Source organism: Nuphar pumila, chromosome 3, assembly GCF_984573655.1.
Source record: "Nuphar pumila chromosome 3, dmNupPumi1.hap1.1, whole genome shotgun sequence".
In the NCBI taxonomy this organism is placed as follows: domain Eukaryota; kingdom Viridiplantae; phylum Streptophyta; class Magnoliopsida; order Nymphaeales; family Nymphaeaceae; genus Nuphar; species Nuphar pumila.
In genome coordinates this window covers 114,715,358-114,742,384 of record NC_143251.1, presented here as the reverse complement: position 1 = coordinate 114,742,384, position 27,027 = coordinate 114,715,358, and the positions used below count along the sequence as shown (strand labels likewise).

Genomic DNA, 27,027 nt, shown 5'->3' with positions numbered 1-27,027 from the left:
ACAATCGATGCAACAACCCGTATCTCTCTTTCTAAGTAGGAAAAAATCTATCTGGCTCGTATTAACCCCACTTTTAAATGTTACTAGGTGAGACTCCCTCTTCCTAAACCAAGTGTTTGCTAAGATCTTATCATAGGACAAACAAAAATCTAAAATCCTTTCTCCACTTTCATTTCTTTCTCCTATACTATAGCCTCCATGGATACTCTCAAATCCATCCCAACTAATGCCTACATGTCCATTAAGGTCACCGCCGATGAAAAGCTTTTCTCCATAAGATATCCCTTGTACTACTCTATCTAAATCTTCCCAAAATTGATGCTTAATGGAATCATCGAAACCTACTTGAGGTGCATAAACACTAATAATATTAATAATATCTGTACCTAATACGAATTTAATAAGTAAAATTCTATCACCCCTCCTACGGACCTCAACTACATTATCTATAAACTCACGACTCATAACAATCCATACTCCATTCCTATTCCTATTTATTCCTGTATACCAAATCTTATATCCCCAAGGTTCTATCACTTTTGCTTTCTCACCTACCCATTTGGTCTCTTGTAGACATAAAATATCAATCTTTCTCCTACACATAACATCTACTAACTCTACCAACTTACCAGTTAAAGACCCTATGTTCCAAGTGGCTAACCATAATTTTATGGTTTTGGACTAACTTCTTTACCCCCACCCGTCCAACAAAGTGAGGGAACCCTTGCCTATTTGACACCACACCCGGGCGCCGGTGTGACGCGTCGCTTCTGGGCGACGACTTAGCAACCCTTGCCCATTTATCACTGCCTTCGAGCCTAGAGAGTACAGCGCGTCGCTCAGTAGGGAACGCCCCAACGAAATTCTCATATTGGTTCATTTTCATAGGGTATGACTAAGTTTTTATGCTAGCTGTCACTGGCCTACCGCAACCCTCCTCCTTTAGCCGGGCTTGGGACCGGCAGTGTATAACTAAACAGTTATACACAGGCGGAGTTCCCGTTATAATAATTAACAATACAATTAATTTAGAAAACCAATAATTTCATGATGGATTTTGCAATGCATAAAACAAAGCTTGGAGCAACACATGTTCCTGGCTCATATGGACTACAATGGTTCACATCTGACCACCGATGCATCTTATGCAAAAATCCTCAGTGAATATGTTACCACATACATTAAAACATGTCAACAATGTACATTTATTCATACACAACAAGAATGTACATATAAAACAAATTTCATATGCATATAAACACCGCTTGCAATATGCATTTTCTTTCTTGTTTCATCTCATGCATAACATGCAAACATGCACGTGATCGTGCTAATGCAACAATAATATAATGTCAGAAATGATTTGTTCATGATATGCATGTTTATGCCAATATAATATTCAATTTCATTAGCATATGTAAATAATAAACATTTTTGCCAATTCGAGCATGCTCGAAGTACATAACTACCGAGCCTGAAGCTATGCTGCCCCCTGCACACGGGACAACACTAGCATACTATTGGCAGTATGTTTCTCATGTGTAATCCTGCAGCCAATAGTGCTGGACAGCGGGCCATCTTGCACATAAGTGTGCATCACTACCCTGTCCTACAAAATTTTGTTCATGGCTAAACCCAACCCATAACATGGTACATATGACCAATCAGAATCCAACATGGATATAAAGTTGGACACAATTTTATTTTCAGATTCCCTTGCATATAAGAACCCACGTACAAATTTTAGATGCATCTTTTATGCAAAAATCCTCAGTGAATATGTTACCATATACATTCAAACATGTCGACAATGTACATTTATTCATACACAACAAGAATGTACATATAAAACAAATTGTGTATGCACATGAACACTGCTTGTAACATGCATTTTTCTTTCGTGATTCATCTCATGCATAACATACAAACATGCACGTGATCATGCTAATGCAACAATAATATAATTTCAGAAATGACTTGTTCATGATATGCATGTTTATGCCAATATAATATTCAATTTCATTAGCATATGTAAATAATAAACATTTTTGCCAATTCGAGCATGCTCAAAGTACATAACTACCGAGCCTGAAGCTATGCTGCCCCCTGCACACGGGACAACACTAGCATACTATTGGCAGCATGTTTCTCACGTATAAACATGCAGCCTATGTCACATGGGTGCGGGTGCGGGTGCGGGGATTCGGCACTTCCAAAAAACCCGGGTGCGGGGGTGCGGCAGGGGCAAAAATATAAAAAATATATATAATATATATATATATATATATATATATATATATATATATATATATATGCGACGCGGGTTTTTTCAAATTTCATTTTATATACAGCTGCAGTGCTGCACGCACCCATTTTGTCAGGAGAACAGTGGAAATCCTTTACTAAAAAAACCATCATTATCATTTATTATGGAGAGAGAAAATCCTTTACGAAAAAGGATTGAAAAGGCAGTTGCTGTCAGCTGTCATTTATTGTGGAGAGAGAAAATCCTTTACGAAATTGAAAAGGCAGGAGCAGCAGCTGCTGTCATTTATTGTGGAGAGAGAAAATCCTTTACGAAATTGAAAAGGCAGGAGCAGCAACTGCTGTCATTTATTGTGGAGAGAGAAAATCTTTGACGAAAATGAAAAGGCAGCTGCTGTCAGCAGAATTTTTTTTTTTAAAAAATTTCGCAGCCCATTTCGTAGGGCAATTTTTTTTTAAAAAAAAAAAATCCAAACAAAAATGGACCGAAATGATCCTGGGTGCGGTCAACGCACCCAAGATTGGGTTGACCGCACCCGGTGCCGCACCCGCATCCGCGTCGAGTCGCGTCGACGTGGGTGCGGCACCCTGCTAGCCGAATCCCTGTGACATAGCATGCAGCCAATAGTGCTGGGCAGCGGGCAGTCTTGCACATAAGTGTGCATCACTACCCCGTCCTACAAAATTTTGTTCATGGCTAAACCCGACCCATAACATAGAACATATGACCAATCAGAATCCAACATGGATATAAAGTTGGACACAATTTTATTTTCAGATTCCCATGCATATAAGAACCCACATATGATTTAGGATCCCAAATTTGTGTGAATCCAATTTCGACATAACCTATTAAATAAATCCAGATCTTGCTGACTAGAAATTCAGATCTTTACATGCTTGAATAAAAACTCAGACTTATTAAACAAAAGTCCAAATTTACATATTTAACCAAACACCCATTTTTACTAAACAAAAATCCAGATTTACCTACATAAATAAAAACTATGATTTATTAAACATAATCGGAAAGTCATATTCGTACACTTATCCAGGAAATCAGATTGAAGGTCAGATTTATAGACTTGATCAGAAAATGAGATTGAAGGTCAGATTTGTAGACTTAATCAGAAAATCAGATTGAAGGTCAGATTTGTAGACTTAATCAGAAAATCAGGTTCTTACCTAGCTAAAAACATATCATATTCATGGATGGATATAAAAACCCGATTAACAACATGACCGAAAACCACATTTATAACGGACCAAAATCAATTTTTTTTAATAAGTTTAGACCTAAATCGTTTCATAAAATTCGGATTTATATTCAGTCCAAAACCATATTGAACCCACTCTTTTAACCCTTAATTCAAAACCATTTAAACAGACTTAGAAATGTGTAGCTTAGATTTGATTAAAAATTCTGGAACAGTCTCTTTGCAAGGGTAAAAGAAAATTTCATTTATAGTTCGAGATATCCATCCGAACCAGTCCTAAATCAGCGTGAACTCAATCCACGTGAATCACTGCATATAAGTACCGGTCACTTGATACGAACATGATTTTTTTTATCAAGAATCAACCTTGATCAGAACTCACATGAAGCCAATCCAAATAGTATGCAAGCTTATATGAAAACAGAATTCAATGACAACAGTGACCTGTACAAAAATTTCTGATCTTATAATAACCAGGCCATAAATATATCCATTCTGTTGGAACGTCAGATATTGATATAGATATACTTTTGGGCCTAACATCACCAATAAAGATTTCCCATTCAACCTAGAGAGAATCAAATTAAACAACACACTAATCAGCAACTTGCATAGTTAGAAAACAAATATTATCAGCAACATAATATCCGGACAGCACATATTCAAATGCCAAAAAGATTTATTCTAATCAGCAAATAATGTTTTGATGACAGTTTTAAGCAAAATCTGATGGCAATTTAAAACTCTAGATCTGCCCATATGTGAATATCGGCAGATCTGTCCATGTGCGTATCTGGATAGATTTGTCCATCGGTACTACTGAACAGATCTGTCCATCGGTACTACCAAATAGATCTGTCCAGATTTGTCCACATGTACATATGGCAGATCCGAAGTTAAAAACATGGACATTGTATTCTTTTGTCTTTTTTCTATGCATATACAAAAAAAAAAATCGTCAGGCATATCAAATCTATTTATGAAAATAAAACCTTTACATGTTCGATGTATAGGGAAAATTGTCCTTTATAAGTGCAAATCGGCACATATATATATATATATACATAAAAAAATCAGGCTTCTTTCTTTCTTTTTCCACCAAAAACATCACATAAGTTTAACGTAGGCCGTTTTTTCCCTTTCGAATCGTTAGAGGAACCCATATCTTCGATCAGAGATGGAAAAAGAGCGGAAAATAACGTCAAATGATCGGAACTGAATGAAACCCTCTTCTTTCTTTCCTTCCTCTTTTTTTTTTCTTTTTTTCTTTCTTTTTCCTTCTTCCGTCTCTCCCTTTCTATCTAAAAAATGAAATCTAGAGAGAGGGGCGAGTTAGACCCTTTCTCGAGATGCTCACCCATTTGGCTATGAGATACTTTTTTTATCCATTTGGTATTTTATTTTGTTTTACTATTTTACTTGAACCTCATTTGGGGTCTTCTAGAATCCCTACATATTAGGTAGCTGCCATATCCAAAAGAAATTTTGGAATAAAATATTTTTTATTAATTAATTATTTATTTATTAAATTTTCAAAAAGTTTCAGAGGGTATCTTACACCTTTGGGAGTCTTTTTAACTTCAAATTTCATTCAATTTAACCTTTATAATTAATTTAAAACTTTAAATTGGTTGAAATTGGATTTTGGATTCGAATTCGGATTCAAGATCCAAATCCATATCTAATATCCATATGAATCTCAGTCTGGACCCGGTCCTAGTTAATATGGGACTTGAACTAAGTCGAGATCCATATTAACTTGGATTATATGGATCGAATCAGATTCGATCCAATCCAATCCAGAATCAATCATATCGAAGCGGTTCTTTTTTGAAAAAATGCGATTGTCGGGCCAACTGTAGCCCTAATTAAGAAAAATTAAATATTATTGTTTTCAGAATTTTGAGGCGCATCTAATGATATATGATTTGAATTTCGCTTGAATTTAACCTGAATTCTACTTGATTTTAAAGGTCAAAAATAAAAAGTTTTACCACATCTTAGTTGGCTCGTTTAGGTCTTATCAATGGGACTTGGGCCAAACCCAAACTCAATTGACGCCACCTAAAATTGAGGATTTATCAATTTTTCTACAACAATTTTTTTGAAAATCTCAGAACATAACATAGTATAAAACACACGATATTACATACATGGGTCGGCCAATGCTAAAATTACATATTTTCATCATATTAACCGATCCTTGTACATGATCAAAATCATGTACATGGGTCGGCCAAACCCAATATTACTTTCATACCAGTCTCTACTAGGAGCTGACTGATCCATGTACATGATCAAGAGCATGTGCATGGGTCGGCCAGACCATAAAGCATGTATATACGAGCCTACGCATCATGTTGGATGCATACATACATCAATAAAACTTTACCTTATGCAGATGCAAGATCACGTAATTCAAACCATTGCATTGTAATGCATTAGCATGTAATTCAAAAACATGGTATTCCGATGCATGAACATAACCAACCAAGTCCGAATTAGGACCAACAATTTTCAGTCGGCTGCATACATACATCAATAATAAAACTTAACCTTATGCAGACGCATGAGCAATTAATTCAAACCATTGCATGTAATTCAAAAACACGGTATTCCGATGCATGAACATAACCAACCAAGTCTGAATCAAGACCAACAATATTCAACTGTACATGCATGTAACAGAACCGATTTGAATCAAACATTGAAAGAACACGTATCCAGCAGATCTAGACCACATCTGCATGTTCAAATGAATAGCAGGTTTGACCAGATTCGTGGCCTTATGCATACGACAAAATCTGGTCTAATTTGCCAACATATACAAGTTGGCAGACCTGAACCAGATTTGTCACATAACTATATTCATGATTATGTCAAAAAGAAGATATTCATTGGTTTTTGCAAACATGGCAGATCTGAACCAGATTTGTCATGTTTGAGGAATCGGCAAACATTGACCGTAGCATATGTCAACACATATGCAAGTATGGTCCAAGCACAAAAACATGTGTAAAGTTGAAAACAATCAACTAACATACAAAATAAAAATCTGTTTCAAATTATTGTTGACAGCAGCCACCATAACAATATTAACATTGTTTTGGAATGTCAAACATGACAATATCAACACAAATTATAAACAACCCGCTAACGGTCAAGAAAATATTAGTCTAGCAACTACAATGCATGTTTCATTACAACAAACCACAGGTTGATAGCCTTTTAAAAAAATATTTACAGCAGCCTAAACATCCTACATTAACACGGCATGTGGGCCGGTCTAATTAGCCTGCACCCTGTGTTACAGCAGATCTGGATCAGATTTGCACACTCTTAAGACTCGGCAGATCTGTCCAGATTTTCATGCTATGGACAGATCTGCCGACACACATGAATCCGTGACCTATGTCACATGGGTGCGGGTGCGGGTGCGGGTGCGGCACAATTTTAAAATTTTTGGACACGGGGACTCGGCAAAAAAATATATATATATATATATAATTTTATTTTATTTTTTAAATGCCACAGCACAGTCCGTGTGACTGTGCACAGTCAAAGACTGTGACTGTGCACAGTCCACAGCACTGTGACTGTGCACTGTGCACACAGTCACAGACTGTGCACTGTGCACACAGTCACAGACTGTGCACTGTGCTGTGACTGCAGCACAGTCACAGTCTGTGACTGCAGCACTGTCACTCTTTTTATATATATTTTTTTAAATAAAAAATTGGTTTTTTAGGGACATTTTTGGACTCGGTCAAAGTTGACCGAGTCCAAAATGTGGACGGACTCGGCCTGGACTCGTTGACCGAGTCCAACTCGGTGTTGACCGAGTCCGGGCCGAGTCCGAAGCCGCACCCGTGTCGGGGCGTGTCGACTCGGGTGCGGCACCTCCTTAGCCGAGTCCGTGTGACATAGTCCGTGACCTAGTTTGGGTGAAATATGATCCCAACCCATAAACTATATATGTGTATGATTCACAGAGCATGAACAATAAAAGAACCAGCCCATGCCAAGATGCAATGCCCAAGAAAACAAGCACTAAAGTGTTAATAAGGCTTACAAAGAGCCAAACACAAGAGTGCTAATAAGGCTAAGCCAAAAACAAGAAGACAAGCGCAAGAGTGCTAATAAGGTTAAGACAAATACAAGAAGACAAACACATACAAGCAATAGCCTTTATTGAGATAGCTTTAGAAAAAGCATTAAAGAATGGGGACTGGAGCTCCTCTTTAAATAGTAGGGTATAAGAGAGAGAAGGGAACTCCTAATAGCGCTGTTGGGAGCTCCCAATGGTCTTATATATGACCATTGGGACTCCCATCATCTCTATGGTCCAAATGACCAAAGAGCTCCTTTACAATATGGAAAAGGCAAAAAAAGAAATAAAAAGAAAAGTACAAATTTGTCCCTAGTGGACAACAACTATTTCAACTAATAAAAAAATTAAAAAATGCAGACAACAACTATTTCAACCAAAGTTCGATTCTCATGGGTGTCGCCCCTCTGCACAAGCCATTGCATAGCATAAGCCCTGGGGGCAGGGTCCTAGCTTCAGAGTTTTATGTTATTGGCACGAGTATGGCAGACTGAGCCAGCACGACCAGGTCTTCGTGCGGGTGCGGTTTCTTCAGGTTATAAATTCAAAAAAAAAAACACCAAATTACTTTTAGTCATAATTTATACATCTACCAAAGGTTAGGGGTCCAACTGAGTCAGGTATACCCAACCCCACCAGATGTCCCAAACCAATTATACCTGACCCGAACTGATATTGGTGAACTTGTGGGTTTGGGTCGGTCATTTGAGATGATGGTACCAGGTCTGAATTAATATGCATTGTATTTTAGTAATATAAACTTTAATTCATTTTTGCTTATACTTTATATTGCCCTTTTGTCCTAAAAATTGTCGGAATGAAGTGAATCACAGAATAATACTCGAGAACTCATTGAATTTGATATATTTAGATTTTTTTTTGTTTCACCTTAAAATGTTCGGTTGCCGTAGATATATTCTTTATATATTCTGAATTTGAGATTATTTAGATTAGATATTAATTAAGCTTCTATTTTGTTAGCATATAATCATTTTAATAAACAGTTGATTTCATTAATTTACATATTTTTTATTAAAGGATATTTAAGTCTATAATCAAGACCTGAGCTGAAACCCAAGCCCATTAAGACCCAAACCCATTAACCAATATGGGTTTGCTTTTTTCAGGCATACCCAAACCCGAACCTGACCTTAATCAAAATGAGTCTACCAAATGCCCGACCTGATGTACACCTGAACTCGTTAACCCATATGGGTCAACATGTTTTTAGTTCTACCTGAACCGAACCCGAACCCGTTACACCTTACCAAAGGTTTCTTAGTTTTTTTCATATGTCTAACATTTATATTTATTTGATTAAGATATATTTTGATTTAAATTCGGCTGATTTTCATATTCACATGTAACACTCGATACTGAACCTAGATCATATTATTAATCAGATACCATTTTTATTATTGAATCTGACTAAGGGTCATTTTTGTTCATTTTTTTTTTAAATTTGCCCTATGAAATGGGCTGCGGAATTAAAAAAAAAATTCTTCCTGGGACCCGCGCCGGGGGGAGTCCTGGACCCCCCTTCCTGCAAGGGCAAAAACAATGAATCAGGCTCCACAACTCATCACTTTCATCTTTGGGGTGAACGTGCTAACATGTATAAATGTCATGGACCTTGAGAGCTACCATACATTCATACATATACACTATACAATATATATATATATATATATATATATATATATATATATATATATATTACATTTTTGCCCCTGCTGCACCCCCGCACCCGGGTTTTTTGGAAGTGCCGAATCCCCGCACCCGCACTCACACTCGCACCCATGTGACATAGGTTATATATGTAGCCGCCTTGTTATCACACATCATCACCATAGGAGATGAAACCTTCATTTGAAGATTAGTCAACACAGTTCGAACCCACATCAATTCAGCTGTCGTTTGAGACATAGCCCTATATTCTGATTCGGCACTCGACCTAGCAACCGCGGTTTGCTTCTTGCTTCTCCAATAAATTAAGTTACCTCCCACAAATACACAGAATCCTGTAGTAAATTTCCTATCCTCTACAGAGCCAGCATAATCAGCATCAGAGTAAGCAACTACCTTTAGGGTACCCCCTTTCTTGAATAATAACCATTTTTCAGGAAAAGATTTTAAGTACCAGAGTATCATCATTGTAGCATTCCAGTGTACCTCAGTCGGTTTGTCCATGAATTGGCTAACCTTGCTTACAGCTAGAGCAATATCAGGTCTAGTCACTGTCACATATAGTAACTTCTCTACCAATGAGCGATAGCTCCTGCTATCAGCATGTTTTGACCCCTCATCCAATAAATGAACTTTGTGATCCATACTTTCGTTGAGACATTTTTGTCTCTTTTAATAAATCAAGAACATACTTCCGTTGAGACAAACCACACCCTTACTACTCTTGGCCACTTCAATGGCCAGAAAGTATCTAAGTGGACCAAAGTCTTTTGTAACAAAATGTTTTTGAAGATGAGCCTTCGTAGCTGCAATATCTTTTATGTTATCTCCTGTAAGGATGATGTCACCCACATATACCACCATAACTACTAGGCTTGAGTTAGTTTTCTTAATAAATAATGTGTGGTCTGACCAGAGTTACCAGTCGAGGAAGCGGGAGCAGGAAACGATACGGGAAGCGGGAGCGGGAAGCGAGGCACTTTTAAAAATTTAGGAAGCGGGGGACCACTTAGAAGAAAAATCTGAACCATCTCAGAAGCGACCTAGGAAGCGAACCAGAAGCGACCTAGGAAGCGAACCAGAAGCGAAAAAAATGAAAAAAATGGGGAAGCGAGGGGGAAGCGTGCTTCCCATAAAAGGGAAGTGCTCTTCCTATAAAGGGGGACACTTCCCCTCACGCTTCGGAAGCACGACGTTTTGCGCTTCCGAAGCGCGCTTCCCTTTTTACATAGGCGCTTTCGGTAACTCTAGGTCTGACGCTGACCTATTAAAACCAAACTTTGACATCACCTCAAACAACTTTTGAAACCATGCACGAGGACTTTGCTTTAGACCATATATCGCCTTTCTTAATCTACACACCTTCTAACACTCCCCCTCAACCTCGAACAGATCCCCATATGGGAATGCATTTTTCACATCTAGTTGACACAAACTCCATCCATGGTGTACAACTACGGAGAGAACAAGACGAATGGTGCCCATCCATGTTACGAGGGAAAATGTCTCAAAGAAATCAACACTATATGTCTGAGTATAACCTTTTGCTACTAACCAGGCCTTGTATCTTTCAATTGAGCCATCTAAGTTGTACTTAATGGTATATACCCATTTGCATCCAACAATGTTTGCATCCAATGGGGGATCAACAAGGTCCCATGTCTGTTGAGACAGTAAAGCATCCATTTCATCTTGCATAGCCTGCTTCCACCTGCTATCGAGTACTGCCTTTTGATAACTCAGAGGAATAGTTTCAGCAAATAAGGCTGAAATAAATGCTTTCATCTGATTACCAATTTTGGCATCTGACATAAACTGAGACATAGGATATAAGGTACATTGTCGTGTCCCCTTCGTAGAGCGATTGGCTTGTTATCATCAACATGAATGTCATTGCTATAAGCACTTACCTCAGGAGAAGAAGAAGACGGAGACATTGGAGGAGGCAGAGCTCTACACACATACACCAATGGAGGATTGTGAAACCGTGAGGTAGGTGGAGTTGAAGATGGAATTGGATTCGGTAAGGGGGGCACTGATTCCAAAGGCAAAGGAGAAACATGAAGAGGAAATGAGTCATCTTGATCAACTTGCATCCTAGCACCAATACTGGAATAATATAGAAGAGACTTTAAGAAGGATACATCCGCACTGACATACTCCCGATGGAAAATCGGATCATAACATTGATACCCCTTTTGATTTTTTGGATAGCCTATAAACATACACTTAGTGGCTTGAGTTGTTAATTTATCACGATCAGGTTCGAGTCTGTGCACAAAACAAACGCACCCAAATACCTTGGGCGAAAGAGAGAAGAGAGGTACATTAGGATAAAGGATTTGCAAAGGAATTTAGTTTTTCACGAATGATGAAGGCATGCGGTTGATCAAATAACAAGTTATAATAACCGCATCACCCCAATATGAAGCAGGAACATTGGATTAAATCATAAGGGTGTGGGCTACATCAAGGAGGTGCCTGTGTTTTCGCTCAGTCACCCCATTGTGTTGGGAAGTATAGGCACAAGTTGTTTGAGGTTGAATGTCATGGTCTCGATAAAATTGCAACAGTGCTTTGGTTTTAAACTCAAGGGCATTAGCAGTGCGGATAATCTTGACAACAAATTCAAACTGAGTTTTTTTTTCAATTACTAATGATTTGAGGATACTAGGAACTTCAAATCTTTCTTTTATTAAGAACACTCAAGACAACTTAGAAAAATATTGAACCTAACTTCGACTTGGTATACTTATCGAAGAGCATCATTAAGAAAGATAGTTTTGGTCCAATGCAAGATATTGAACCTGACTTGCTCAAATCCGTGTCTTAACTCGAATAGAAAAGAAAACAAATGTTCTTCCACAAGTTGATAGTGCCTCATTTCAATAGCAGGTCCATCCCAATTAGGCTCAAGCAATCTTAATTCATCACAAAGAGGTGAGAGAGTACCATAGTAGTCTCACACTCTTATCTCCATGTTTAATACTTTGAATTTTCTCTTGTAGAAAATATTTTTTTGCCAAATCTTTTTACACGAGCATATACTTGAGAAAAATCCAAGCTTCACTTGCCTTTTTGAATTTGACTATGCTTGTCGCAATTTTGAGTTCCATGCTATTAAGGAACCAAGAAAGAATTTTGGCATTTCAGTTTCTCAATCTTTTTTCCATCTTGATGTGATGTTCTTTCGGTGCAATCTCTCTTTGTCATAAGAATTTTAACTTGATCACCATCCTTTTTGGTGAGCATGGGTTATGGTTCACATGTAGTACCACTCACATACTCTATAATTTATTTCCCTTAATATGGTGCTCCATAGCGGCAGCCCACATCAAATGGTTGGAGTCGCTTAGCTTGAAAGCAATCACCATCATGGATGATGAAGAGAAGCAATGCTTATGGAGGATCTTTCTTTTGCAATCATGAATTTTTGGAGAAGCTTTACACAATTACAAGAGCTTTTGACTCTGATACCATTTAATGAAACAAGCAAAAATACAAGACATCCCAACAAGGATCAACATGAATACAAAAGAAGTGCACAATCACCAATTCACCAAGACATAATACAAAGTGAGAACGATCTCAAGAGCATAACATATGCACACAATAGCTGTTGTGGGTACACACCACATAAAAAAATATATGTTTTCACTAATAAAATGCTTAGGAAAGCATTGAGAATACAAGGGGTTTGAACCCCTATTTATAATACAAGAGAGAGAGAAGGGGACCGCCCAACTAGTCATTGGGCTAGCCCCAGTAGTCATATTTAACAGCCATATTGTACACAAAATATAGAAAAAGAAAAAGAAATAAAAAAGAGAGAGAGAAGGGGACCGCCCACATAAAAAAATATATGTTTTCACTAATAAAATGCTTAGGAAAGCATTGAGAATACAAGGGGTTTGAACCCCTATTTATAATACAAGAGAGAGAGAAGGGGACCGCCCAACTAGTCATTGGGCTAGCCCCAGTAGTCATATTTAACAGCCATATTGTACACAAAATATAGAAAAAGAAAAAGAAATAAAAAAGAACAAGCATGTAACAGGCTGTCACCTATTACATGGGTGAAATGACTGAAATACCTCTAATGGATATTTCAGCTTACATAGAACAAAATATATATATATATATATATATGTGTGTGTGTGTGTGTGTCGACATATAACTTAACAGTGGCAGTGTGGCAATTTCAAAAACCTTGGGTGCGGGTAGGGTGTGTGTGTGTAGGGTCTTTTTAGATCCAGGTTTGAATCAAACGTGCCAAAACAGACCTGATTCTGTTTCGATCCAGGTCAGATTCAAATTTGGGTCTGCTTTGATATGGATGCAGGTGCGAAAATATATATATTCACATAGGTGAGGGTGTGGATGTGGCGTTGCAGCATTTTCAAAACCTTGGGTGCAATTAGTGTGTATTTCTCTCTCTCTCTCTCTCTCTCTCTCTATATATATATATATATAGGTCTCCTTAGACCCAGGTTTGAATCAAACTGGCCAAAACAGACCTGATTCTGTTACGATCCAGGTCATATTCAGATTTGGGTCTTCTTTGACCCAAGTCTTACTCAGACCTGGATCAAAGCAGGCCCAGTTATAGTTGACCCAGGTCTTATTCAGACCTGGGTCAAAACAGATCCAGGTTTAATCAGACCTGTTTCTAACCCAGGATTGTAACACCTTTATGAGAGAGAGAGAGAGGAGGTGGAGAAAAGGGAAGGGAAGGAGGAAGGGAAGGAGGAAGAAAGAGCGAGAGAGGTGAGAGGGAGTGACAAATTAGACAAAAATGTACTAGGTCAGTGTTGATTGGGTCTATTTTCTAGACATATTAGCTCGGGTGCAGGTTGAACACACCTGGTGCAGCAAGACCCACATCCTGTCACATCCAGTGCCACACCTGTGGTGCATTGTCCAGTATGGTGAGTTTGGGTGACAGTCTCTAAGCAACTGTTGCAACCAAATAATCTTTGTTGTAGTATGTGTCATAGCTGGATACTCTGCCTTTGTGTTAGACAATGCAATTTTCTATTACTTGCTTTTCCAGGAGATCAAAGAGTCCAAGAAAAATACAAAAGCCAGTAGTCAATCATATGAAGAGTCTCGTTTTTGGCCATGATATCCAAGGCAAAGGATAAGCAAAAACTTACAAGAAAGGCGATACAACATGTGCTCCAAAAACGGTCTAGCACCTTCCTTCAAACACATGCACAAGCAGTCACTTTAACCACCAAATCTTAACAACTATGAGCTTTCTTAAAGAAGATGAAATCCATTTGATAAAGTTCCAAGGACACAGGTTGGCTCTTATACCATATAATGAAATTGTAACTAATAAAATGTCTTTGAGTTTGTGCCTTCGATGTCTTGTCTTATAGAAACAATGGAGGAAGATGGAAAGAGAAAAAAAAGATTGGCAGCCAGAGAGGACATCCCATCTGTTAGGGATTTCATCCTTTTATATTATAATATTTTCTTATGTACAAAAATGCCCTCAATGGAAATTAAAGTAGTATATACTGAACAAACTTTATTGATAAAAAGAGGTCTGCCTAAACCCAGCTTGTCAATAAAAAAAACATTACAATAACAAATACATCTCAATACAAACTATAATATTATTCTCTGTAACGAAGAATGTGGAAATACAAATTACAAGAGAACTCTAGAAAAGTTTAACAAAGAGCCAAGTAGCACACGCACATAATGTGCATAATACACAAACTTGATGATGTTGCACATGTAGGTCGATGCTGCTATTATGCAGATTGATCCTACAAATTGTGCTTCAACATGAATGATAAAGAACAAAAATAAAGAAGAAAAAAACCAAGAAGAGTTGTAAGTGAAGAATTTTCATAAAAGCACAGAGGGAAGGGGAATGGTTACTTACCGAGGCCCTTTAGTGTATGGTCGACTTCCTTCAGCCAATTGGGAAGAGAACCAGAGGAAGAAAGAAAAGGAAGAAGAAGAAGAAAAGGGGAAACGAAGGGGAAGGAGAAGAGGATGCGTAGAGGATTGAGGGTGGAGAGGTTGGAGATGGATCCATCGAGAGGACCCCTGCGCTTTGTTATATAGGAAGTGGCCGTTAGAATATTTTCAGAACGGGTCCCTCATTTTTTCTAAAAGTTTCAAAAAGAAGGCTCCAAGTTATGAAAATTTTCAAAAAGCTAAAGCTTGCTTTTCCTGAGATTTTTTTTCTTTTATATTTTTGAGGAAAAAGACCAAAAAAAGTATGAGGGAAATATGTGGGTTTTAAAAGATGGGATCCAAACGAGGTTTTTGAAAGGTTTTTATAAAATATTTGTTTTGAAATATAAGGATATTTCGAAATGAGGTTTTTGTGAAAATACATGATTAATTTCAAAAAGTTTCAAAATGGATCTGGATCCGGAGTTTTTGGGTTTGGGTCTTGAATTAAGATTGGATTCAGATAAAACTTCTGAGAAAATACATAGAATTGATTTTTTTTTTTTGAAAAATAGAATATCTGGATTCAGAATTGGATTTGGATATCCAATTTGGGTCCAAGATTAGGTCAGATATGAAAACTGAATTTGGATTTCGGATCTTCAACTAGCGAATCTGAGAAGCGAATGAAAATTGATCAGAAGTTGACCCAATTATTCAAAAGATGGGGTCAGGGGTAAAAAGGGAATTTTTTATTTTTTTGAAAAATTTGAGGTGTTCACAGGGAGATCTAATAACTAGTTAATCTAGCCATTAGACCATCCTAATGGCTTGCTAGTCTAGCCAAAAGACAAAAATTCCCTTTATATAAGAAAGGAAAATAGAACACAGAAAAAGAAATCAAATACTAACCTAACCTAACCAAATTTATGTACATACAACATATTATACACAAAAAAGAATATATATATATATATATATTGTTTCTATAATATGTAAAGTTTGCCATCATCTTGTTTTTATGAACCTGCCCTAATGAGATGGCATGATAAATTGCTGCAATGTTGTGGTTTAACTCTAGTTTTCTCATAATTCTTCATGAAAGCACTTTAAATAGTAAGCATGTTGCTAAGGAGGTGGTCATTTTACATTCTGTAGATAGAAGACAACTTCCTACGACATTTAGTGGTGGACGTTTCATGCCTTTTTCAAGATATTGACCTGAGAATTATGTTGTTGACGAAGGAGGTCATGAAATCTTTTACTGTGAGTTCCGTTGAGCAATTCATTATAGGTGAATGTTTTATGAAATTTTGGTGGGCTTTTTCCTCATATTTTTTACTCTATAATTTTTCAGGATGAAGAGAAATGTAGCTTAAAGGAATTTATAGAGTCGGCTATTGTTGATCTTAACGTGAAAGGTGGATTGAGATGGTCAGTGGGGAAGGATTCTGCTGGAGATAGATTCCATTCGCAAGGAGCTCGGCGTTTTGTTTCCAAAACTTTTATTGGGCCAACAATGAAGCTCAGGTTTAGGCATGCAGATGGATTGTTTTCTAAGGAAGTTACTATGAAGTTGACTGGAGTGAGCAAGCATTTGAAGGTACAATTTACTTTTTCTTTCTTCTGTTCTCATCCCCATCCTTGCCAACGTTTCTTTTGTTGTAAACCTCAAATTTATTGCTTCTATTCTTTGTAGTTTCCTGCATACGCAACATTTAGTTGCTATGTGAAAGAAATCCATCTCCGCCTGTGTAGTTATACACTGCCGGTCCCAAGCCCGGATAAAGGAGGAGGGTTGCGGTAGGCCTGTGACAGCCAGCATAAAAACTTTGTCATATCCTATGAAAATGAACCAATATGAATGAATTTCGTTGGGGCGTTCCCTACTGAGCGACGCGCTGTACTCTCTAGGCCCGGAGGCAGTGATAAATGTGCAAGGGTTGCTAGGTCGTCGCCCAGAAGCGACGCGTCACACCGGCGCCCGGGTGTGGTGTCAAATAGGCAAGGGTTCCCTCGCTTTGTTGGACGGGTGGGGGTAAAGAAGTTAGTCCAATACCATAAAATTAGGTTAGCCACTTGGAACATAGGGTCTTTAACTGGTAAGTTGGTAGAGTTAGTAGATGTTATGTGTAGGAGAAAGATTGATATTTTATGTCTTCAAGAGACCAAATGGGTAGGTGAGAAAGCTAAAGTGATAGAACCTTGGGGATATAAGATTTGGTATACAGGAATAAATAGGAATAGGAATGGAGTAGGGATTGTTATGAGTCGTCAGTTTATAGATAATGTAGTTGAGGTCCGTAGGAAGGGTGATAGAATTTTACTTATTAAATTAGTATTAGGTACGGATATTATTAATATTATTAGTGTTTATGCACCTCAAGTAGGTTTAGATGATTCCATTAAGCATCAATTTTGGGAAGATTTAGATGGAGTAGTACAAGAGACATCTTATGGAGAAAAGCTTTTCATCGGCGGTGACCTTAATGGACATGTAGGCATTAGTAGGGATGGATTTGAGAATATCCATGGAGGCTATGGTATAGGAGAAAGAAATGAAAGTGGAGAAAGGATTTTAGATTTTTGTTTGTCCTATGATATGATCTTAGCAAACACTTGGTTTAGGAAGAGGGAGTCTCACCTAGTAACATTTAAAAGTGGGGTTAATACGAGTCAGATAGATTTTTTCCTACTTAGAAAGAGAGATAGGGGTTGTTGCATCGATTGTAAGGTTATACCAGGAGAAAGTGTAGCTACACAACATAGAGTCTTAATTTTAGATCTTAGAATTAGACAATGCCGCAAAAGGGATAGACATAGGATAGATCCTAGAATTAAGTGGTGGGCACTGAAAGGAGCTAAACAAGGAATGTTTGTAGAGCAGGTAGTTAAGGAAGTTGATTGGTGTCTCGAGGAGGATTCAGAATCAATGTGGAATAAGATAGCGGGTGGTATGAGAAAAGTAGCTAAGGAGGTATTGGGTGAGTCTAAAGGCGGTGCACCACTAGGTAAGGATACATCATGGTGGAACGAGGATGTCAAATTAGCTATTAAGGTTAAAAGAGAGTGTTATAGAAATCTAAGTAAGAGTCGTGATAATGAGAATTTGGAGAAGTATATGATAGCAAAGAAGGAAGCTAAAAAAGTTGTTCGAAACGCGAGGGCTAAGGTATATAAGGAGGTTTATGACAAGTTGGATACCAAAGAAGGCGAGAAGGATATTTATAGGCTTGCAAAGATGAGAGATAGGAAATCGAAGGATTTGGGTATGGTTAGATGTATCAAAGATGAAACGCAAAGGGTTTTAGTCAAAGATGAGGAGATTAAGGAGAGATGGAAAGATTATTTTGATAAGCTATTTAATGATAGTCATGCTCAAGATCTTGGAGACTTCTCCATTTCTTTTCATGAGATAAATCGTGACTTCATGCGCAAGATTCAAAAGAAAGAAATTGCAGAGGCTTTGAAGAAAATGAAATCAAGAAGGGCAGTTGGCCCAGATGGTATACCTATCGAGGCTTGGAAATGCTTGGGAGAGAAAGGTTTAGAATGGTTGACAAATCTTTTTAACTTGATTTGGCGAACAAATAAGATGCCTAATGAGTGGAGGAAGAGTACTTTGGTGCCTTTATATAAGAATAAGGGTGATATACAAGATTGCACAAACTATCGTGGTATAAAACTCATGAGTCATACTATGAAACTTTGGGAGAGGGTGATTGAGTCTAGGTTGAGGAAGGTTGTCATGATATCGGAGAATCAATTTGGTTTTATGCCTGGAAGATCAACTATGGAAGCTATACATCTTCTTAGACAACTTATTGAAAGATATAGAGAGAGGAACAAAGATTTGCATATGGTTTTTATTGATTTAGAGAAGGCATACGATAGAGTACCTAGGGACGTTCTCTGGTGGACAATGATGAAGAAAGGTGTTTCTCTCAAGTACATTAGTATAATTAAAGATATGTATGAAGGAGTAGTAACCAATGTCCGCACTTGTGGAGGGGTGACAACCAATTTTCCGATAACGGTTGGGTTACATCAAGGATCTGCTTTAAGCCCTTTCCTATTTGCGATAGTGATGGATGAGCTTACGAGATCAATTCAAGAAAATGTACCGTGGTGTATGTTGTTTGCTGATGATATTGTTTTGATTGTGGGGTTAATGCTAAGTTAGAATTATGGAGACAGACATTGGAAGCTAGAGGTTTTAAGTTGAGGAAGAGTAAGACTGAATGTATGGAATGTCGGTTTAGTAAGCAACGAAGTAGTGATGGGAGTGTAGTGAAGCTTGGTGAGCAAGATATACCGGTGAATGATTATTTCAAATATTTGGGATCCATCATTCAAAAGTATGGAGAAATTGATGGAGATGTAAATCATAGGATAAAGGTTGGGTGGATGAAATGGAAAAGTGCTACTGGAGTGTTGTGCGATCGTAGAATGCCATTGCGGTTGAAGGGAAAGTTTTATAGGACGACTATTAGACCCGCTTTACTTTATGGTACGGAATGTTGGGCTGCCAAGAGACATCATATTCAAAAAATGAGTGTAGCTGAGATGCGGATGCTTAGATGGATGTGTGGAAATACAATAAAAGATAAGATTCGGAACGAAGAGATACGTAAGAAGGTAGGTGTTGCACCCATTGAAAATAAAATGCGAGAGAATCGTTTACGGTGGTTTGGACATATTCGGCGAAGGCCTAATGATGCTCCAGTTAGAAGGTTGGAGAAATGGGAAAATATATTAGTTAAAAGAGGTCGGGGTAGGCCTAGGAAGACTTGGATGGAGATGATAGGAAAGGATATGAATGCTTTGAACCTCACCGAGGACATGGCGTTGGATAGAAATGATTGGAGGAAAAGGATTCATGTGGAAGACCCAAAATGAATTTCTTTTTTGGTTCATATCGCTGACCCCAATTGTTTTGGGATGAAGGCGTAGTTGTTGTTGTTGTTGTTGTGAAAGAAATCCATCAGCTGGATGAAGTTGAAAATTTCAATTTTTCATGTGGCATTTAATTTTTAATGCATGATGATTATCACGTGCTGATCTCTATTGTTAGTGTTCTTGGTCATGGTGCCAAGTTAGTGGCTTGTATTTGGTCATGAATCTCTTTAGAGTTGAATCCGGTGAATTTGAGATTTCCAAATAGTGCTCAATAGAAATTTTTCTTCTAGTAAACTTGTTAAATGGTACAACCAAAAAGCTGTTCAATGCATGTCTCGAGATTTAGTCTTCAATAACCAAAATGACTAGCGATATGGTGACAAACTGCGTTGTGACAATCAATCTGCTATCATATTTACTCTATTGCATCCAATTCTTATGGCATACAACCTATGTCACATAGGTGCGGGTGCAGCGATGCGGCACTTTAAAAAAACTTGGGTATGGGAGGGTATATATATATATATATATATTTTAATATATATATATAAATTTTAATATATATATATATATATATATAATTTTTTTAATATTTTAATATATGTATATATAAAACTTATCCATAAAAAAAAGCTCTCAATAAAAAAATATGTTTTTCACTAGAAACAATAAAAAATTTAGATGTATTGCTTAATCAAAATTTTAATTGGGTATTGCTTAATCAGATTTGGATTTATATACATTTAATACAAAAGTCCATTTCAATGCAGTTTTCACTTTTTTATTAATGCATTTAATACAAAAGTTTGACTTACTCGGTTCTCCCCATTTAATACAAAAGTACATTTAATACAGAATCTGACCTACTCAGTTCTTCCCATTTAATATAGAAATTCATTCCAATGCAGTTTTCACTTTTTTTATTAATACATTTATGACAAACCTCTATAAAAGTATAAAAGAATGGAATGACTCAACTTTTTATGACAACTTTTTAAAAATAGTAAAAGAATGTACGTGGCTCAAAACATTTAATACACAACTTTTCAAACTTTCAAAGCTTTGTATATGGGACAAAACTTTAAATAATTAATTTTTTTTCGTGTAACTATTTTGGACAAAAATAACCCTAGGTGCGGGTTGACCGCAACTAGGGTCACATTGACCACATGCAGGTGTGGCGGCCTCTATGCCAAGTCCCTGTGACATAGCATACAACAAATATTTACTGTATTGCATCCAATTCTTATGGCATACAACAGCTTGAGGAAAATGATGATTTGCATTTAAAGGATGGTGAATTGATTTTAAGAGAATGAATTCTTCGAGCATGTTGAAATGTCTTTTTTTTTGTTGTGACTATCAATCCACTATCATATTTGTCATGAAAAAGGCACAAATCTCAATGTACTCTAGAATGGATATAAAGGACCAAAGATACAATGTATTTGAATATACATTCACAATGAAAATAACAATAGAATACAAGACTTAAAAATAAACAAATTTATTAAGTCTGAAATTTAAATAATACAAAAAAATGAAAAATTACAAGGCGCCTCACTACATATACACTCAAAACATGCTAAACCCTAAAATTACTCTTCACTCTCTTTACCCCTATACATGCACACACCGAGAAGAGAGGAGAGAAGAGAGAGAAGGGGAGAACCCTTGTAGCTGTTGGAGAGGTTCCAACGGCTCTACCTAAGTTGACTTCGTCAACCTAAGTTGTATATACATATATTTTATATATTATATATATACAAAATAATATATCCATCTTAACACCCTTCCTCAAACGTACAATGACTCACTGTAAGTTTGAAATTACTGAAATTACAAACGAAGAAACCCATTACATTAAATGTCTTCGTAGACTTCAACAAGTTCTTTCATTTGATGCTTCTTCAAAGGGTGTTCAATTATATCTTCCGTTATACAAAGGATCTTCAATATCATCAATTCCTGATATGCTCGAAATGTCTTTAGAATCATCAATACCACCAATACTTTGAGAACCTGTAAATAGAGCAAAACAAGACCAATCTAACAAGAAATAACTATATATATATATATATATATATATATATATATATATTATGGAGAGAGGATGGCCAAGCACACAAATATACAATATATAGAAGATAAGTTAATTTAACAATTTCAAAATAATTTAGAGTAAGAATTAATTTTGAAAATTCATTAATTTCAAACACGATAATCATTTATCACTTTACTCATTCATGAAAATCATGCACACATATATCTTTCACAAAAAGGCATATTAATGCATAACAAGCATGAATTTTTAACATTATAAATGCCATGAAGAAATAACTCACAAAAATATATACATAGCAAATCATTTTTACACAACAAAAGATAAGAAATGATTTTAATTACTCAATAAAATATGTAAGAAAAGTCAAATACACATAGATCAATTTCATTTTAGGAGAAATATTAGCCATACAACTAAAAAAAGGTCACTTATGGACCAATTTTAAGAGAATGCTTAGAAAACCAACTAATGAAATCAAATATCTCAAAGAAATGCCACAAAGGCTATAATGAGATATTGATATGATAGTGGTCACTTAAGGACCAAGGGAATACACAAATGGAAATACATACCAATAAATCTCATGGTGAAAATAATATATCCTTCATCAATAAATGCTTAGAAAGCAATAATGAAACTTATACAACACATGCAAGATAATTAATCATGAAACAAATCATGCAACTAAAGCGCATATTAGATGCAAAATGCATGAAAATATTCCGATAATCATTTCTCATACAAGAGCAAATGAGTTTAGAAAAATTACAAAGGTTTAGAAATCCATATAACACATCAAATGATATTTGCAAATCTTAACGGTAGTTTGGCCACCACAATCTCCTTACTTCAAGTGTATTAGCTACTAGAACAAGATGTCAATCATAATGTCATACATGAGCTAAAAAAATACACTAAAAGTGTGTGTAATCAATGAGCGCACATAACTCACCACATTGAAAACATACACTCAACACAAGTGTATCAACGACTAGAACGAGAGCATAATCACAATGCCTTTAATGGGCTAAACATTTTTTTTTTACATATAATGACACTCAAAACAAGTGTATCAACGACTAGAGCAAGAGCATAATCACAATGCCACTAATGGAGCAATAACATCTCTTGTCTATATATAATGGCACTTAGCACAAGTGTATCAGCTACTAGGTTAAGTGTACAATGGGTGCACATAACTCACCACATTGAAGAACAATATTGCTTAGCTACATAAAATGACACTTAAAACAAGTGTATCAATGACTAAAACAAGAGTATAATCTCAATGTCACACATTGCCAAACAAATATACAAAAGTATGAATAAACATCTCTTGTCTGCGTATAATGACACTCAAAATGAGTGTATCAGCTACTAGAACAAAAGTATAATTACAATGTCACTTCTGAGATAAACAAACACACAAAAGTGTGAATAAACATCTCTTATCTACATATAATGACACTTATATATGAGGCATAACATCCAAGAACACAATAGGTAAGAGAGCTTGTAATGAAAAACAAACCAATGTCATCAATAAGAACAATGATTTTATAAATCTTTCGAAACTTTGGTTTTAAAAACATAACTACCATCACAAGATATCAATCATCCAATGACCATATAAACAAATGAGTGTTAATAACACACTCATAGACATTGAGGTCAATCACCTGCTAGTTAGACACGTACCTATACTGACAAAATGACATGAGGTGCACAAACAACTCATCCCAATGACCAACTCGGATTTTCAATGAATTTAGAGGCCAATCATCTATCATCACTCAAGGTGAATGACAACATGTTACTTATAAACTTGAGAATCTAGATTGATAGGATGACATGAGGTGCACACATAACTCACCTCAACAGCTAACCCTGACCCAATAACACGGCCAAAAACAAATGATGCATTATATAAAATTCGGTGATGAATAATTCAAATGCCATAAAAAGGAAATACATACTCATGGAATTCAATTTCTTAATAGGTGAGTTCACAAAAAAGGAACCACTTTGAAAAGACAGCTTCAAATCAAAATCCAATAAAAGAGATGAAATCTTAGAATGAATAGTGCAATCATATGCACAACAATACGTCACATGACAATTTTTACAACCTTGAATAAGCAAACAAGAATCATGCTCAATATAAGCAATTTACGTAAAGGAGATAAAGTTTGAGAATGAAATTATACATTTACCAATCAAGAAACAAGTGCACTATATCACATACAAAAGATCCAATAACTCTCGACAAGGAGACAAGAACAATATATATGATCTTATTAAAAAGAAGCTTTTTAGATCTAAAACATAAGTCTACTATGAGACACTTGAAGACAAACATATGGAGATTCCCACTTACATACTTCAAGTAATAGGCAGATATAAGCTCACAAAGAAAGAGATATAAACACAATAGCTACTTGGGAGATTAAAATAACACTAAAAAATATAATCTTTATTCAAGACGAAATGCACACAAAAATGCATAATATGTTTAAAATTATCAAAACATGCATTTGGATACATGATGACAAACCATAATTATCCCATCAATAGTAATCATGTAGACTATTTATGGCATATACCTAGGAATATAATGCAAGAGTTCTTTAAATCAACATTATACACAAACCATCAATATGATAATAATTTTTACTCAATAAGATATTTTTCAATAAAAGAAAAATCGCTAAAGCATACATGGAATAATACATAATGATAGAAGTATCTTATAAACTCATGTAAGATATCCATGTTATTATTAAAGACAATACTATGCGAAAGATTTCTAAGATTCATAGTCTTAAGTTCACAAAATAAATCATCCTTGGTTACATAATTTAAGGAAATATCATGATACATTAAAATTTTCAAGGATAAACCATCTATACACAAGTATGAGCATAAGAACAGGCATACATACATTAAGAGACATTTAAGACAAATACAACATAAAAATTTAGTATTTTTGAACATGTGACACATAAGAATACAAGAAATCACATACTTTTGTATAGTTTTTCAACATACATATCCATAACCTAAAGCATATACTTTATATATCAAAAGATAAAAAATTCTAATTTCAAAAATAAAACATTTTAATATAATCCTTTTTTAAAATACCTGCCATACATATGAAACCAAAAGAACCAAAGATACATATTGGAATGTGAAGACCTTGAATCTATATCATACTCATCTTTTTCAAGATCACGATGCCTCGCTTTGATACCATGTCATGAAAAAGGCATGAATCCCGGTGTACTCCAGAATGGGTATGAAGGACCAATGATACAATGTATTTGATTACACATTCACAATAAAAATAACAATAGAACACAAGACTTAAAAATAAAAAAATTTATTAAGTATGAAATTTAAATAATACAAAAAAATGAAAAATTATAAAGAGCTTCACTACATACACACTCAAAACACACTAAACTCTAAAACTACCCATAACTCTCTTTGCCCCTACACATGCACACACACCCATACTTATAGAGAGGAGAGGAGAGAAGAGAGAGAAGGGGAGAACCCTTCTAGCTGTTGGAGAGGTTCTCTAATGGCTATACAAGTCACCCTAGGTTGACTCAATATATATATATACACACACAAAAGAATACATCCATCTTAACCATATTTTCTGAATTGCATCCAATTCTTGTGGCATACAACAGCTCGAGGAAAATGATGATTTGCATGTAAAGAGGGTGAATTTATTTTAAGATAATGAATTCTTTGAGCATGCTGAATGTCTTTTTTTTTGTCTAGTTTATGTTTAAGGTTGCATTTAATTGATAGCTCTTAGGAAAAGGATATGTTTGGAACTACTCTGCCAATCTCATACTTATCTCATTTTCCTCTATAATATTAATCATAGCAGGAGATTGGAGGGGATGAAGCTATAAAGGAAGCTTTACAGGAAGCACTAAAATTGGTCTGGGACAATTTCATAAACTGCAAATTCTGAAACTATTTTTGTTTTTTCTTTACATTTTATTAAAGGTAGAAAGTTACAGCTGTGTGCTTTTCATGGATCTTTTTTGCATTAATGTACTCAAAGTGTATGTGTGGTTTTACTGTTACAACTTTCTGTTTCTAGAACTGGAAGTGCTTGTATGTGAAATGAGCTTCTTCAATAACGAATGCGTTAAAAGTGCAGTGTTGGTTGCATCAAATTACAGGAGGAATAAGTCCTAACATCGATTAATAACTTTTTGGGTCAAACGTTTTACACTGCCACTCATGGGAAGCCTTTCTTTTGAAAGGGCCACTTCGGAGGGAAAATGCTTCTCCAGGGGAGAGGTATGAAACCATTTTGACAGGAATTTTTTTTAGCATTTATTTTGTGGGCCCATTAGACATGTTTGTTTCATACTTTGAAGGAAAGAGGTATTAAAGTATAGTGCTGACGGGTTGGATCCAAACCAAGATATATATTGCGTGATTGACATTGTGTTGTAGGACATGCTTGTAATATTGTTTTATGGTGTAGGACTATTATGTTCATTAAATCATTGTATCTTTTGTATAAGTACAGGAAATTAGGTCACGTATGTGAGTGAGAAATACGTGATCTATTCAGCTCCTAAACCCTGCGTCTTCTTCTTCCTCTTGTTGATTAGTTCTGCTAATATTTCAAATTCTGACATGGTATCAGAGTAGGTTGGATCCAGAGTTTGACATTGTCTCCAAAAGGTATGACCATAGAGATCATCTTCTAATTCCTGTCAAGAAATATCCTTTCTTAATCTATCTTCTCTCATATTTTTCTCGATTCCTCTTGTTTTTCTTCAATCAATCTTTATTGGATATCAGTTTGTTTCTTGATACTGAAGTCTGGATCA

The 27,027-nt window shown here is 36.0% G+C and overlaps 1 protein-coding gene across 2 annotated transcripts in view; it reads left to right on the top strand.

The window, feature by feature from the left end:
• LOC149843376 (uncharacterized) overlaps positions 1–26,358 on the top strand; it is a 51,030-nt gene extending 24,672 nt beyond the window's left edge. For both annotated transcript variants that reach the window (XM_090001806.1, XM_090001807.1), the window contains exons 6-8: positions 16,351–16,458; positions 16,550–16,795; positions 26,064–26,358. In XM_090001806.1, coding sequence (XP_089857932.1) covers positions 16,351–16,458; positions 16,550–16,795; positions 26,064–26,150 — 441 coding nt within the window. In that variant the 3' untranslated portion in view covers positions 26,151–26,358. The remainder of the gene's footprint in view (positions 1–16,350; positions 16,459–16,549; positions 16,796–26,063) is intronic.
• Positions 26,359–27,027: the final 669 nt, after the last annotated feature.